Below are 15,779 nucleotides of genomic sequence, written 5' to 3'. Positions count from 1 at the left end.
AGAAACCTTCAACAGCTACCCTTCTTACAGAAACAATGATTTTATCTCTATTTGGTCTAGCTTCATCTTCCATCTTACCCTCTCTCTTCTCCAACTACACAAAGTTATCTTTTGTTCCTCTTTCACTTTGTAAACTTCCTGTGTCTCCATAACTTTAATATAGGCTGTTTCTTGAATCTCCCTCCATCTAACAAAATCCTATCTTCCTGGAAACTTAAGTTTAAATAATTCTTCTGTTAAGTCTGTCGCACTTCCAGCCTAGAAAAAAAAAAAAAAGAAAAAGAAAAAAAAAACTAAGCAAACAGAAGGGGGTCATCAATGCTTACCAAAGTTAAACAAATGCTTGAGGGGTTTGCTTGCCCAAGATCACAGAGATCTTAAAAGGCAGAGCTAAGACTACCATCCACTTCTCCTGAGTCCAAAATTTAATCACATTTCCATTTTGCTACAATCGAGTAGTAGGATCAGGAAAAAGTTTTCTCATCACCCTAATACTGTGTCCACTTTACTAATGAACCAGCGTTTGCTGCTAACACCAAAAATCCAAATCACAGCATTCTCTTTTTCGCATGGAAGAGGAGGCAAGAGAGAAGAAAGCAAGCAGACGTTCAAGTCACTATGTGAAGGGAAAGTAGGAGATTGGGTCTCCCCACAAAAGAAGTGATATTCAGAGAACTCTTCACCGCAGACAGCAATGGCGACTCACTTATTCACGCACTCTGTAATGCCTCGTACCCACGGGGGAGACAGTCCCTACAAGAAAACCTCCCCGCCTAGCGGAACTACGGACTTGAACAGCTAAACTCTAACACTGTCTTCATAGCTTAAGGGGAGGAGCCTCAGTAACCAATTTCCAAGTCCAAGTCCCAGCCTTGCACCACTATCTCCGGGACAGCAGCCCCCGATTTGCAGCGGTGCACACCGTCCCTCCAGGCTGGGCGCCCGGACACTCACCAAACACAGGCACACGGCAGGCAGCGGGTCTCTCCTGTCGCCCCGCCCCTCACTCCTCCCCGCCCAGGCTTACGTCATCCCGGAGCGCCGCGGACTCGGGGGACAGCGCAGTTAACGGTACTTCCTTGTCACGTGACGGGCCACGCCCCTGCTTCCGCGTGGTCCCTCCCCCCTCAGGCCGCCATCGCAATTACGCTCTCTGCGGCCTGCAGGTAGTGGGCCGCTGCTGGCCGAAGAGAAAGCGCCGGCCGGGACCGGAGGAACTCTAGGGTCAAAGGGGTGAGCCAGCCAGGATCCCGGCGCCCTTCACCGCTGGAAGCCGGCGAGAGGAAAATGAAACAGGCGGGTTTCGGCGGGGGAGGGAGGGGGCCAGCGGAAGGTGTCATGGCGGCCGTGCTCTGGGGTCACGTGCTCCGCGGGCCCGCCCCGGCACATCCGGTCACGTGCTCTCAGAGTTCTCGCAGCCAGCGATGGAGGTGAGACCCCCCAGTAACAGAGGCGGTGGCGGAAGCTGTGGCGGCTACTGGGTTTCGGACTCTTCCGGGCAGCGTCGCTAAGAAACGCAGCGGAACTCGGCCGGACCCATCCCACTTCCTTGCTCCCTGCCCGGGCCGTAGCTCCCACCTGGTAAGTTTAGACCAAAGAATGGGAATGGGTGGTGGGTAGGTGAGTTGCTGACAGGCCTGGGGGCCCCGGGACCGCGCGGATTCTGCCCCTTTTTTCCTGTGTCCCTGTCGCAGTCCCCACAACTCCCACGTCCGCATTCCGTGCTGCCCGTTATTATCCTGAAGCGGGGAAAGAAGCGACCTTTACTATACTTGCCTACCGGAAGCCTGCTCCTCTGCTAAGAGCAGGGAGCAGAAGATTGACCCAAAGCCGGGATCGGACGGCTCCTGAGAGTGAAGGATGTGGAGGCCTCCCTCGCAAGGGAGCCCTTCCCGTTAGGAAATGAGCTGTTAAGTCTTTCGGTTTCTATAAGAGGAAAAGCTTTCTTTCCCCCCCACTCCCCCTCGTTCCTGCACACTGCGCCTCACCTGGCAGTCCTAATGGCTTTCAAAACTTGAACTCGTGTGTGCCAGTCCACACACCCCTCCCAGTTTTGGACTGTGCCCGATTTGATCATCTTAAAAAGAGACCACCAACCCATGGGAATATGTAATTATTGACTAAAGAACTTTTATCCAATTGACTCTCAAACATCCGTTTTAGAGCCTGTAAAATGGGGAAGGGGGGAGAGATTCTTGAAAACGAACCCTTTCCCCATTGGAAGATCCAATTTTAAAACGTACAAAAGCACAGTGCTTTGACTCCAAAAAGAAATGGAACAATTCCTCCCCATGAAATCTTACCAGGAATCCTAATATATAAAGCAAAGTCAAAACTAGAACAAATGAAATAGAAATGTCACAGCTGGAGGGAAGGTACCCTGAAGTATCAGGCCTATGGCTGCCTTACAGAAAGTCTGGGCTCTAGAGAGAACTTGTACCTTTTAGCAGACCTAAATCCCTCATTTAGAAAGAAGGAGGAGGTAATTTGGGGCCAGTAAACATGTTCTGCACCCCTCAGTAAGCCAACATTTAGCATTGCAACAGATCAATGGGTAATACTGAGTCTCCTAGGTAGTATTAAGTACATATGGTAGTGCACAAATGTAAAATAAAGAATCTATGTAAATGTAAAGACTGCTTTTTAAAAATACTAGGGAGATTGTTAAAAGCAGTGAACCAGCTCCAGTCAGTTATGACTGCTTCCTGTGTTCACTGCCTTGGAGACATGTCTTCACCTACCGGTCTGTCTGTCCACCTTTAGCACTGTTTTCCTGTGCTGCTGGTTTTTCCCCTTGCCATTGGAACGTTGCCTAGTGTGCCTTGTACTTTCTTAGCATTCTGACCACTTTTTATCTCAGAGATACTGCTGCAAGAGATATCACCTTCCTTCTTCCTCTTTCCTACCACCACTGTGGCAGTGTCGAGCATCTAATAAACCCTCATTTCCCCCTCTTTGATTGCCAACTGATTGTTCTCTCCATTTTGGTATTGTACTCTTGCATGCAGTATTTATGAGTTAATATGAGCATGTCTTGCATTTCTCTGTAGCATTTTCCTCCTCCTTCCTCTCCTTGTACTGTTGTAAGATAAAAAATGTGCTCAGTCTTAAAATTGCACAGTAGTTATCCCCTCTTTATATTTGCTTTGTGTGTATAACTGTCCTTAAAACAATACATTTAGGTTACACTTTACATACTTCTAAGATCTTATTCCTGTAATACTGAGTTGTTTAAAAAAAAAAAAACTTGGATTGCCTAAGGGCAAACAGCATTTCAAATCTCCATTTTGTATGCTGGTAAGTATAGCAGCTCTTTTAGAGGGTGATAGAGTTTATATTTCACTTGTTACTTTTTTTTGCCCAATTTACCCTGTATTGGAAAAGGGGATGTAGGTAATGGAAATGTAGAGATGCAGTAATTTAAAGATTTCTGCTGAATATTTTCAATTTCTTCTTATCCCTATTTCCTTATAAGCCAGTTATTAAAATCTATGAAGAATGGTCCTCTGGTTTGTGAAAGGAAAGTAATAGTGCTTCCTGGAATTTAGCCACAGATGTATATGCAAAGGTTTCTTGTGTCTTACCAATTGTGTCCTTTTAATAACAAAGATCTTAAGCAGGTATCTTAAATATTTATTAAACTCTTCCTATGTGCCAAAATAGGCTGCTGGGTGCTTGTATTGCACTGAACACAATACAGTAGTCTGCCCTTCTTTATGAAGCATGCATTGTGTCAAGGGGAGATCAACATTAAAAGAATTACTTTAAAAATTAATTATAGTTGTGATAAGTACTATAAAGAAAAGAATAGGAGGCCTTGCCTAATCACTTAAGAGTAGGGAAAAAATGAGTAAAAGTTAATGGGAAGGAAGGAGAATGCAAAGGCTCAGTGCAAGGCATATACATTTAGCTTCAGGCAAGTAAATATTTCATTGAAAATGAATTAATGCCTTTACCGAAGGATCTTGCTATTTAAAGAAGTCTCATGGCAGATTATTTCATAAAATAAATCTTTTAAGTGAAGTCAGATCTTCATCAAGAGAATTTGTTTAAATGTAACTACAATATTTCTCATAAATGAAATATCCTGTGGCACTTGTAGAACTCTACTGGGAAGTTTTTGCTACTCAAGGAACTGCCTTCAAGAAAAATGTATAAGTCAGTAGTTACTGTAGGATACCCCTACTGGTTCTATTAAACTTCCTAAAATTGGTCCTAGTACAATTATAGTTGCTACAGATAACCAGGGAAATTTGACAAGCAAACTTTATTTTCAAAGTTCCCCCAAGTATATTTTCATTTTTTTTAAAATATATTTTATTGATTTTTTACAGAGAGGAAGAGAGAGAGATAGAGAGTTAGAAACGTCGATGAAAGAGAAACATTGACCAGCTGCCTCTTGCACACCCCCTACTGGGGATATGCCCGCAACCAATGTACATGCCCTTGACCGGTATCGAACCTGGGACCTTTCAGTCCGCAGACCGACGCTCTTACCACTGAGCCAAACCGGCTTCGGCCCCAAGTATATTTTCATATAAATGGTTTTACATGCTTTATACCAAGTGGAGCAAAAGTTTGTTTACAGTTGTGAGTATGAAAAAATTCATTAATTTACATACGAACAACTGCAAAACTACTTGTCCCACACTGTACATAGAAGCTATGTTTTTCCCAATTGATTTAAAGTAGCTAATAAAGTTAATTCTATTCATTTCATTTTTCCTCCATTTCAGTTTCATCTTTCCTTCCTTACCTTCCATCTCAAAATTTTTTTTACCATATAGCTGACACTTTATGTGTGCATGTAAGCCAGTTAACTGGAGACTTGCTCTAGCAACTGTTCTTGCTCACTGCTTTTTCTTTATAAGTGAACATACTTAAAATTATATTAGTTATCTGCTTATCCTCCTTTCCCATCTTAGATTTTAATTCATACTTTCTAAAATTCGATTAGTGTGGTATGCAGTCTAATTTTACATAGTTTATTAAAATGTTGATACATGTTTATTAAAATGAATATTAGAGTATTTAATGGTTCCATAGATGATATAAATTTTCCTTTATGGATTAAATTTTTAAAGCTAAATAAAATAATTGATATATATATATATATATATGTTACAGAAATTGAAATTTGTTTTAATTCTTACCCATACTAAGACACCTAACACTTTTTTATGTTTCCTTAATAAACATAGGTTTGATAGGGATACACTCACAAAGACATTTTTTTTCTGCAAAGACATTTTTAAAAGCTACTTCTCTTTTCTCATTACAAGATATGTATTTATTGTAGAAATCCAGAAGACAAAAGGACCTTTCAGTCCACAGGCCGACATTCTATCCACTGAGCCAAACTGGTTTTGGCCCTTCAATTCTTAATGTTCACAAAATAGCATAGTGGAACTCCAAGGTGATTCTGACCCAGATTGAAACCCAGTTCTGCTACTCCTTGATGTATAGGGAAAGTACCTTGATTTCTCAGACCCAGTTTCCTTTATCCACAGAATGGAACTAATAATAGAACCTATCTCAGGATTGTTAACTAGAAACTAAATTGAGTTAAAACCTATAAAGAATTTAGTCCACTACCTGGGCATATTATTAAGAATTCAGTAAAGCTTCTCTTGTTTGCTCAGGGCAAATTATGACACCTAGACATGTTTGCTTCTCTAAAATTATAGTACTTTTAAACTTCCCCTCCAGACCTGGAAGAAGTAAATGTTTTAAAGTTATGGTTTAAATTGTTCCTTTGGGAGTGAAAACTATTCATAACTTTAGAAATGGCATATATGTGGCATTTTTCATCACTATCCACCATGGAATCTTTCCTCAAAGTCCTTTTTGGTCTCATATCCAGACATTCACACTCAAGCCTCTAGCATTTGGGTTGGGCATTTAAGATTCCCAGGATTTAGGAGAAAGGTAGGAGGGTACCAGGCTGTTTCCTAGGTAACAAATTAGCCATATATACAAATGACTCTCCAGGATATAGAGAGCATTTGAAGACATTTGATTGTTAAAAGATGGGGAAAGTAGCATCTGAAGTATTAAGTATTAAATTTTCAGTTTGGGGTTGTGGCACATTGCTATCATGGTGCCTGAGGAGAAGGACTCTGAGCTCTTTTGATGCTTACAGAGCAGCAGTTCAAGCTTCTCTAACAAGGAGGAAAACAACCAGCTTGTGGAGACCAGTCCCAGGGCCCTAGATCCTGCAAAGTCAGTGGGTGTTTGTGGGAACAAGACAGAGAAGTAGCTGCCAGGACCCGAAAGCTATTCTGGAGCATTACTGGCCCAGCCATTCTCTACAGTCTGATCAACAGACTAGGAGAGGCAGTGTCAAGACACCTGAGAAGCCTCCAGAGGAATTCAAAATGTGGAAGTCAAACTGCACCACCTTGGAGACGTACGCTACTGAGAGGAAACCCCACCCAGAGCTGGATATGGCAAGAAATGGTCTAACATATGACAGTGGTTCTTAACCTTTCTAACGCCGCAGCTCTTTAATACAGTTCCTCATGTTGTGGTGACCCCCAACCATAAAATTATTTTTGTTGCTCCTTCATAACTGTAATTTTTCTACTGTTATGAATTGTAATGTAAATATCTGTGTTTTCCGATGGTCTTAGGTGATCCTGCTAGCGGTTCAAGAACCGGTGCTGTAGAACCTAAAACCATCAGAAAACACATATTTACATTACAATTCATAACAGTAGAAAAATTATAGTTATGAAGGAGCAAAGAAAAGATACTGTAAATTATTGTAAAACATCATCTTCATGAAAGTGCATGTTAATTAATAATTATTTCATGAACTTTCCACTGTACAATTTATTTTTTCTTTACAATTCATGGTGATTTGTGATTGTGAAATTGACATCGCTTGAAAGCATTCTTGCTATCACAGAACTGGTGACATGCTTTAAGAGTTTTGTCACAGCCCTAGCTGGTTTGGCTCAGTGGATAGAATGTAGGCCTGCAAACTGAAGGGTCCCAGGTTCAATTCCGGTTAAGGGCATGTACCTCAGTTGCAGGCTCTTCCCCAGCCCAGGCCCTGGTCGGGGCTCATGTAGTAGGCAACCAGTTGATGTGTTTTTCTCACATCGATATTTCTGTCATTTCCTCTCTCTTCCACTCTCTAAAATTCATTGGAAAAAATATCCTCAGTGAGGATTAAAGAGAGAGTTTTGTCACATGTTGGCTGCCAATGTTCTTTGAGCCTTTTAAAGTAAATATATTGTGATGTCCTATTAACTTGTAGGGTGCTTCTCAGCAGTGTCTGTACAGGGCAAATAGATCATGAAAATAAAATTATTGAACATTGCTATTACTGCATAACATTAACATTTGAATATATATGTGATAAGTACCCTTTTTGCCATGTGATTTTTTTTTTAATTCATTTTTAGAGAGAAAGAAGAAGAGAGAGAGATAGAGTGATTTGTGGTTCCACTTATTTATGCATTCATTGACTGCTTCTTATATGTTCCTTGACTAGGGCTCAAACCCAAAACCTTGGCATACGTGGACAATGCTCTAACAGACTGAGCTACCCCACCAGGGCTACCATGTGATGTTTTAATAGTAGATAATACCATTTAGGGAGTGATTCCGGTATTCCAGGTGCATATATTACTTCTGTTTCTCAAACAGCCTAGTAAAGCAGGTATTGGTAGCTTCATTTCATAAGGAGAGATTAACTTACCCAAGGTTTCATAGCTAGTGAGTAGTGAACTTGGAATTTAACTCAGGACAATTGAACTACAAAACCACCTATCCAACAATCAAAATTTGGAAACTACAATTGGCAACTCTTCCAGGTACTCTACTGTGGTACTCAGTGGAGATTCCTCTCCTCACCTGATTACTTGTCTTACTGTACTAATTATGTATTCCTTTATTATGAAAACCCACTGTTTGCTCAAAATAAGGATCTTCTACAAAGAGATACCAATAATAAAGAGATAACAAATAAAAATACACAAAATCCAGTTAAGTTTGAATTTTAGATAGACAACAAATAATGATTTAATAAATGCAATATTTGGGAAATAGTTATGCCAAAAATTGGTTTATCTGAAAATAAAATTTACCTGAGCATCTTATATTGTATCTGACAACCTTATTTCTCTTCACAGCTGCTATTTTAATATTTTTTATATAGTACTAATCAAGAAAACAGGATTATACTCAGGAAGATAATCTTTGATTTGACTATTACGGTCCAAAATGCAATGCCATTATCTGTAACATTTTGAATAATAAAAAGGAGGAAAAAAATTTTGACTCAGCCGAAACTGGTTTGGCTCAGTGGATAGAGGGTTGGCCTGCGGACTGAAGGGTCCCGGGTTCGATTCCGGTCAAGGGCATGTACCTTGGTTGTGGGCACATCCCCAGTAGGGGTTGTGCAGGAGGCAGCTGATTGATGTTTCTCTCTCATTGATGTTTCTAATTCTCTATCCCACTCTCTTCCTCTCTGTAAAAAATCAATAAAATATATATATTTAAAAAAAGTTTTTTTGACTCAGTTTTGCTTTTTTCAAGCATACTAGGAGAAACCTAGAATAAGAATTAGGAAATGTGCATGTGGTTTTAGCTCTGGAAGTGGTTCTGGAATAGTCACAGAAAGCGTGTAACCCTTAGTTGTTTCCATTGAAACAATTTGAACAAAATATTTATTAGACCACTATGTAATTCTGAAGTTCTACAATCCTAAATATAGATTACATGAAAGACTACATATTTGTAGTCAAATAATACATTTTAAGAGTTTAAGAATATAACTGGAAAAAATAATTTGAAAATACTCTGATTAGCATTTGTGGGAATGGTTTAAAAACTTCCAAATATTACAAAATTACATAAATTCACACCTATGGTATGAAAAAAATGGAATTTGATTTTAAGGAATAATGCCATATAATTGTATTTTCAACTTTGAATGAGAGAAGAGATTCCCCCCCCCCCCCTCATTATTAGTTTAGGATTTAGATTTGGAAGGGACTTCAGAGTCAATAAATCAGATCCTAACTGAGATGTGAACTCTTTTTGTCTCCATTAGCACCTTGTAGCCATCATGGCAACTTCATCTGAAGAAGTCTTGCTGATTGTAAAGAAGGTGCGTCAAAAGAAGCAGGATGGAGCTCTATACCTCATGGCAGAAAGAATTGCTTGGGCACCTGAAGGCAAAGATAGATTTACAATCAGCCATATGTATGGAGATATTAAATGTAAGTCATATTTGTTAGTAATTTTAGAAGATTGCTTATAAAAATCTTTGTGTGTTTTTTATTTTAATGTCCAAAAAAAAATCAACCACATAAAAATAATTACAAGCTGGGATTGCTGAATATACATTAGTCTATAAACTGCCTTTTGCACTTAATAGAGTGTGCATATATGTAAAACTTTACATATGTAAATCTAGCGCATGTAAAGATATCTGTATTTCTTTTTTTTTTCTTTCTTTTTTTCTTTTTTTTTTTAAATTGATTTCAGTGAGTAAGGGAATCAAGCCTATAATCCAGGCCTGTGCTCTGACCGGGAATCAAACTGTAACCACTTGGTTCATAGGTCAATGCTCAAACTCTGAGCTAAGCTGATTGGACTATCTATACCCTCTCTTAAGCATTGCATAATAATCCACCAAATGGGTGTATAATTATGTATTTAACCAGTCCTTTATTGAAGGACATTTAGGAGGTTTCCAGAATTTGTTGTTGCAAATAGTGTTGTATAGATTTGTGTACTAAACACCTTTATGAGGTTGTATGTATGTGGGATACATCTCTGCACTGGCTTTACTGATTCAAATGATTCATGCACTTAAAATGTTGATACATGATACCAGATTGCCCTTTAATAAAATTGTATCATTTAAGCAAGTTATCTAATTTTTAGTTATGTGGCTATTGTTTGTTGAGAAATAGTCAATTTTATACTGACTATAGATGAACTACAGAGCCAATTATTTCTATATTCTTTTTCTCTTTCCAAATTAGCAAGAATAACTTTGAAATATTACCCAAAAAGTTCTGTACTCTATGGCTCAATAATAAGTAGGTTTAAAAAACCAAGCGAATCCTGAGATTGAGGACCTTTACTCTGAAAGAGAGTTCTGCAATTTACCTACTAAAGATCTTTAATAAGAGTGGCTCCAAGGAAGTCTGGGCAACAAAGTCCTTGACAAATTGTGGTTATCTTAACTGTGACTATTTATATGGGTTTATTTATTTTTTTCATGGATATAAAATTCTTCACCTGGATAAAAATGTGCATAAGTTTCAAAAAACATGACACCTCAAAAAATAGACAACTCTCATCTTAGAAGTGCTCAATTTACAAATGTCCTTTGTGTATGAATAGTTGTTGCTGGAAATGGCCAAGATCTTCATCTTTCTCCAATGAAATAATTTAGAATCTTAATTTTCAAAAGACAATACTATTTAAAATCTATCATAATTTAGTACTGCCTAAACTATTAGGTCTAGTAATAATTAATGTCGTTTTCTAATACTTTTTTAAATCGAATTTATTTAAACAATACAACAAAATTTAATCAACAATATAATTGCCGTTGTTTTCTACTACTTGTGCCCAACGCTCAGGAAGCATTTTAATCCCTCTGTTGTAAAATTCTTGTGATTTTGATGCAAAAAATTCGGTCAATGCATTTTTGAGGCATTCTTCATTATTAAATTTTTTTCCAAGAAGAAAGTTTTGCAAAGAACGAAACAAATAGTAATCGGAAGGGGCAATATCAGGAGAATATGCAGGTTGAGGGAGAACTTCCCATTCCAACTGGCGCAGTTTTTCAGCAGTGATTCTTGCAGTATGCGGTCGTGCGTTATCGTGGTGAAGAATCACGCCCTTCCGATTAATCAGTGCGGGTTCTTTTTCTCTTAAAGCTTGGGCTAACCTTTCCAATTGGGCACTATACACTGCACTTGTAATGGTTTGGTTAGATGGTAAAAGTTCATAATGAAGAATTCCTTTAAAATTCCACCAAACACACAACATCACTTTTTTCGCATGCAAGTCAGGTTTTGGCGTGGGCTGCGGAGCCTCATTTTTGTCCAACCATTGAGGCCGCCTTTTCAAATTAACATACAGCACCCATTCTTCATCTCCGGTAACAATTTGCTCTAAGAACGGCAAACGGTTTTGATGAGAGAGGAGCGAACTGCAAATTGTGACTCTTTGATTACGGTTGTTGTCGGTCAACTCATGAGGAACCCATTTTCCAAACTTTTGGATTTTGCCAAGTGCACGCAATTGATTGGAAATTGTTTTTTGTGAACAATTTAAAGTTGTCGCAAGCTCTTGTTGGGTAATTTGAGGATTTTGCACCAAAAGGGCTTGAAGAGCTTCTTGATCAAAATTGGACACACAGCCTTGACCATTCTTGTCATCTAACGAAAAATTTCCCTCGCGAAATTTCTCAAACCAACGCTGGCATTTTCTGGCGCTAACTGCATCTTGACCAAGAGCACTACAGATGTTTTTTGCAGCCTCACTTGCTTTTCTTCCTAATTGGAACTCGTAAAGCATGCAGTGCCGAATATGCTCTTCATCCGCCATCTTCTTAGCCCTAGTTTTGCAACAAAAACCAAACCAAACCAAACACAAACTTTTTCAAGCAAAACTTGTTAATTGCACTTCACACGTTCTGTAGATACCACGTGTTTGAAGGTTATGTCAATACAAGTCAACGCCAAGCAAGATTTTAAACGAATGTTTAAAAACGACATTAATTATTACTAGACCCGATATCCAGTTTTATCCACTATCCTGGTAACATTACTTCCTTATAAAACTTTGTTTCTGTGGGAAAATGCCTCACCAAGTTCCCGATAATAGTCTTACAAACTATCATTTCTACTACAGTAGACTCATAAATTAGGAACTTCCTGTATTAGCATGCTAGCTCTTATAGATTTGTAAAATACACTCATTTTACAAATATGATACCTCCAGTGTGCAATAAAGAATATGTCTACCTTCTGCCCTAACCGGTTTTCGGTCTGCATACTGAAGGGTCCTGGTTTCGATTCCAGTCAAGGGCATGTATCTTGGTTGTGGGCACATCCCCAGTGCGGGGTGTGCACGAGGCAGCTGATCAATGTTTCTCTCTCATCGATGTTTCTAGCTCTCTGTCTTTCTCCCTTCCTCTCTGTAAAAAATCAATAAAATATATATTTTTTTTTAAAAAAAAAGAATATGCCTACCTCTTGTGTCTCCACAATTCTAGACTATTGGGGAGGAGAACACATACCAAAACCTAGATCTGTACCAGATCATTTTTTCGTTTTAAGTTGAATCTTGATAGAATGCCCATTTCTGAAACTATTGAAAGTTATCAATAATAGATTACTAAGGGGAAATTTAGCAGTTAATCTTGTTTAAAAAAAAACTTCAGAAGTAGGCCTCTCAGAAGCAAGACCTAAGCTAGAGCAAGGATAAAGCAGTGACTAAGAAAAGAAGCCTAGAAGTGATTGTTTTGGAGAAATTGGATACTGGGACAGACTGGCTGACAGTGTAAATTGTTTCATATTGCTGCTTCTGGCAATAAGATATTTCATCTAAACTGTTGATCTGGAAGCAGCATCTTCACTGAAAAAAATTGATTTGGGCTGAGAATTCTAGGCAGCATGTTCTTACTACCATGAGTTAACCACTTAATGGGACAAAGCCCCTTCAGTCTGTTTCCTTTATAAAGACAGGCATCACTCTTTATTATGAAAATCTTGAAAGTTATAGAAAATTTTAAAGAATGGTACAACATATACTGTATAACATATCCCACCTAAATAGGACAGTTATTGCCCTAGCCAGATTGGCTCAGTGGATAGAGCCTACAGGCTGAAGGGTAGGGAGTTGTAGGCTTGATCCTGTATCCACGTGTGAGAGACAACTAATCAATGTGTCTCACATCTCTCTCTGTCTCTCCCCCTCCCTTCCACTCTCAACCACACTGAATAGGGTTATAGAATATGACACATTACGATTATGCCTAATTGTCTTAACTTGTAAGTGGTGGTGGTTACTTCCTATTCTGTCACCTCAGAAAGCCTGTTGTGTCAGGTTGTCCTGCTTTGATTACTTGGTTAGAGTGGTGACACCAAATCTCTCAAATGTAAAATTTCATATCTTCCTTTGCAACTTGTAAGTAAACCATAGGTCGTGTTTTGAATCATGACAAATTACCCTGTCTAATAAAGAGTGAATATGTTAATTGACCCTTATGCTGCCCACTGCCAATAAGGAGTGAATATGCTAATTAACTGTTTCACCCTCAAAGATGGTGATGCCCAGTCCCCTCAGCCCCCCAGCCTCCCAAGGCCAGCCAAGGCACAGGCAAGCCTCAGATGGCAGCTGCCCAGGGCCGCCAGAGGCTCAGATAACCAGGGCCAACTGAGGCTTGTGCTGCCAACAGAGGCAGCAGCAGAGGTGTGATGGGACATCGCCTTCCCCTGATTGCCGGGTTGCCTCCTGCCGCTGAGGGCTCCCAGACTGTGAGAGGGGCAAGCCAGGTTGAGAGACCCCCCCTTCCAGTGCCTGAATTTTCATGTACAGAGCCTCTAGTTTTTATTCATGATAATATTGATTATCATTATAGATTATCAGAGTGGTTTTAGGATTTCTATGATTGTTTATGAAGTTTTAAAGATATCTGCCCCAGTTGAATGGAAATAAAATTTCTTTAGTATCTGGAGGTGGAAGTGCCACACAAAAAGAATACTAAAGGAGGAAGCAGAGTGTTAGCAGTGAATTTATTGAACTGTGCTCTGGATTATTTGAGACGAAAGAGTGCATTTCTGCTAAGTAAGTAACCTGCTGTATGGCAATTTCCACAATGTGCATGTCATCTAATTAACCTGATATTTTCTTTTAGGCCAGAAAATCAGTCCAGAAGGAAAAGCTAAAATTCAGCTTCAGCTGGTTCTGCACGCAGGGGACACAACTAACTTCCATTTTTCCAATGAAAGCACAGCAGTCAAAGAGCGAGATGCAGTGAAAGACCTTCTTCAGCAGCTGCTGCCCAAATTCAAGAGGAAAGCTAATAAAGAACTTGAAGAGAAAAACAGGTGAAGGAGGGAAAGAATAGCCTTTGGAAGAACTAGGTTCTCTCCGGTCTCATAGAATAATAGCTTGCTATTTATCATCCCTTGTACTACTTTGATTTTTTACAGAGAGGAAGGGGGAGAGAGAGAGAGTTAGAAACATCGATGATAGAGAAACATCGATCAGCTGCCTCCTGCACACCCCCTACTGGGGATGTGCCCACCGCCAAGGTACATGCCCTTGACCCGGAATTGAACCTGGGACCCTTCAGTCCACAGGCTGACGCTCTATCCACTGAGCCAAACCGTTTAGGGCAAGCTGTGGTATCTTTACCTCTGTGTGTGTGTGGTGTTTTGTTTGTTTGTTTGTTGTTGTTGTTGTTATTGTTTTCAACTTTAGCTTCTTACTAGCTGTTTAGCAATGGGCAAATGAGAATGTATAAACTCAGATGTTAATTAACTGCCTAAAGCCTAACATCTGATTAGGAACAGAACTGAGATTCAAAGGTGTTAAGATTCCTTAATTTTTTTTTTTCTCAGATCTCTTCACAGAAAAGATACTAAATCATTAGAAGTGTGTTTGTAAATAAGAAATCTGAAGGAAATCATACTGTTAAAAAGTTGATTTTGTGATATCATTACTATGTCAGTACAGTTTTGGTGATATTATTATACTTAAAATCCTTTTATTCGGGGGGTGAGGGGGATTGAGAAAGCATGTAAAATGATGAGAATTTCTGATAAGATGAATTCATCACCAGTATCTTTCAGCCATCTGTGCTATGACTCCAAGTGCTTATCACCATAAAAAATTAGTTGCTGGAAAATCTTAAGCATGCCTCCTCTTCTTCATTTACCTTTATTTGTAAAAAAAGAATACAGTGCAATACAAATACAGATACAATGACCTTTGTATTGCTGTGATATAGAACTGAATAAGACCATATCCATGCCCTCAAAGAGTTTTAGTCTTTGCTTTAAACTTCATTTATCTGCACTTTATTTGTCCTTCCAAACTGTGGGGTAGTTTTGGTTTTCTGTTTGATTTTGCTTTGTTTTTGCTTTTAATTACTAACAAATGAACTGAATGGCCTGCTTCTGCTCAATCATCACAAAATGAAAGTTGTGTGTTTCAGTATTTTGTGCTAAAGTCTTTAAAATGTTCCTAAATGCTGTTTTGTCCTAGAAAGTTCAGAATATTCAATATGTTCTATCCCCAGAATGCTGCAAGAAGATCCTGTTTTGTTTCAGCTTTATAAAGACCTTGTTGTGAGTCAAGTGATCAGTGCTGAGGAATTCTGGGCCAATCGTTTAAATGTGAATTCAACAGAAAGTTCTTCCACATCCAATCATAAGCAGGATGTTGGCATTTCTGCAGCATTTCTGGTATGTGTCCCTTCTAGATTAATGAAAAGGGGGGCGGAGGTTAAGGAAAACCCTGATTGTGTGTTAACAATGCCTTTTCTTTGATAATATTTCCTTGAAGTAAATTCATGGGCATTTCTGTATTCATGGTATTCTTCTAAAATATTTTTAAATACAGTATTTTTTAAATTTATATTTTTGCTATTTTTCTTGGTTTCTGGACTTGATCCTAACATGCTGGGAATCAAATGGACTTTTAAAAAAGAATCTTTTAGCAATTGGACTAATATTTATTTCCCCTAGTACTTTCAAATTTAGGGCTTTCTGATAACTTTTTTATAGTTACCA

At 39.0% G+C, this 15,779-nt stretch overlaps 2 protein-coding genes across 9 annotated transcripts in view; one reads left to right on the top strand and one right to left on the bottom strand.

Annotated features, from left to right (window-relative positions):
* The window catches only part of HPS5 (HPS5 biogenesis of lysosomal organelles complex 2 subunit 2), a 35,873-nt gene extending 34,707 nt beyond the window's left edge, over positions 1-1,166 (bottom strand). For 2 of the 6 annotated variants that reach the window (XM_045578007.1, XM_045578011.1), the window contains exon 1: positions 955-989. The gene's annotated coding sequence lies outside the window, so the exon portion shown is untranslated. Of the gene's footprint in view, positions 1-790; positions 990-1,027 lie in introns of those variants that run through there. The other 4 variants (XM_045578009.1, XM_045578010.1, XM_036426724.2 and 1 more) reach the window with 4 other exon arrangements.
* Positions 1,167-1,413: 247 nt separating this feature from the next.
* GTF2H1 (general transcription factor IIH subunit 1) overlaps positions 1,414-15,779 on the top strand; it is a 31,526-nt gene continuing 17,160 nt past the window's right edge. For 2 of the 3 annotated variants that reach the window (XR_006740903.1, XM_036426735.2), the window contains exons 1-5: positions 1,425-1,581; positions 3,476-3,620; positions 9,065-9,233; positions 13,898-14,090; positions 15,287-15,452. Coding sequence is in view for 2 of the 3 variants with exons in the window: in XM_036426735.2 (XP_036282628.1) it covers positions 3,555-3,620; positions 9,065-9,233; positions 13,898-14,090; positions 15,287-15,452 (594 nt within the window). In the remaining variant the exon portion in view is untranslated. Of the gene's footprint in view, positions 1,582-3,475; positions 3,621-9,064; positions 9,234-13,897; positions 14,091-15,286; positions 15,453-15,779 lie in introns of all 3 variants that reach the window. The other variant, XM_036426736.2, reaches the window with a different exon arrangement.

The sequence above is a fragment of the Pipistrellus kuhlii genome, unplaced genomic scaffold (genome assembly GCF_014108245.1).
Source record: "Pipistrellus kuhlii isolate mPipKuh1 unplaced genomic scaffold, mPipKuh1.p scaffold_m20_p_9, whole genome shotgun sequence".
Lineage (NCBI taxonomy): Eukaryota > Metazoa > Chordata > Mammalia > Chiroptera > Vespertilionidae > Pipistrellus > Pipistrellus kuhlii.
This window is presented reverse-complemented; position numbering and strand designations above follow the sequence as displayed.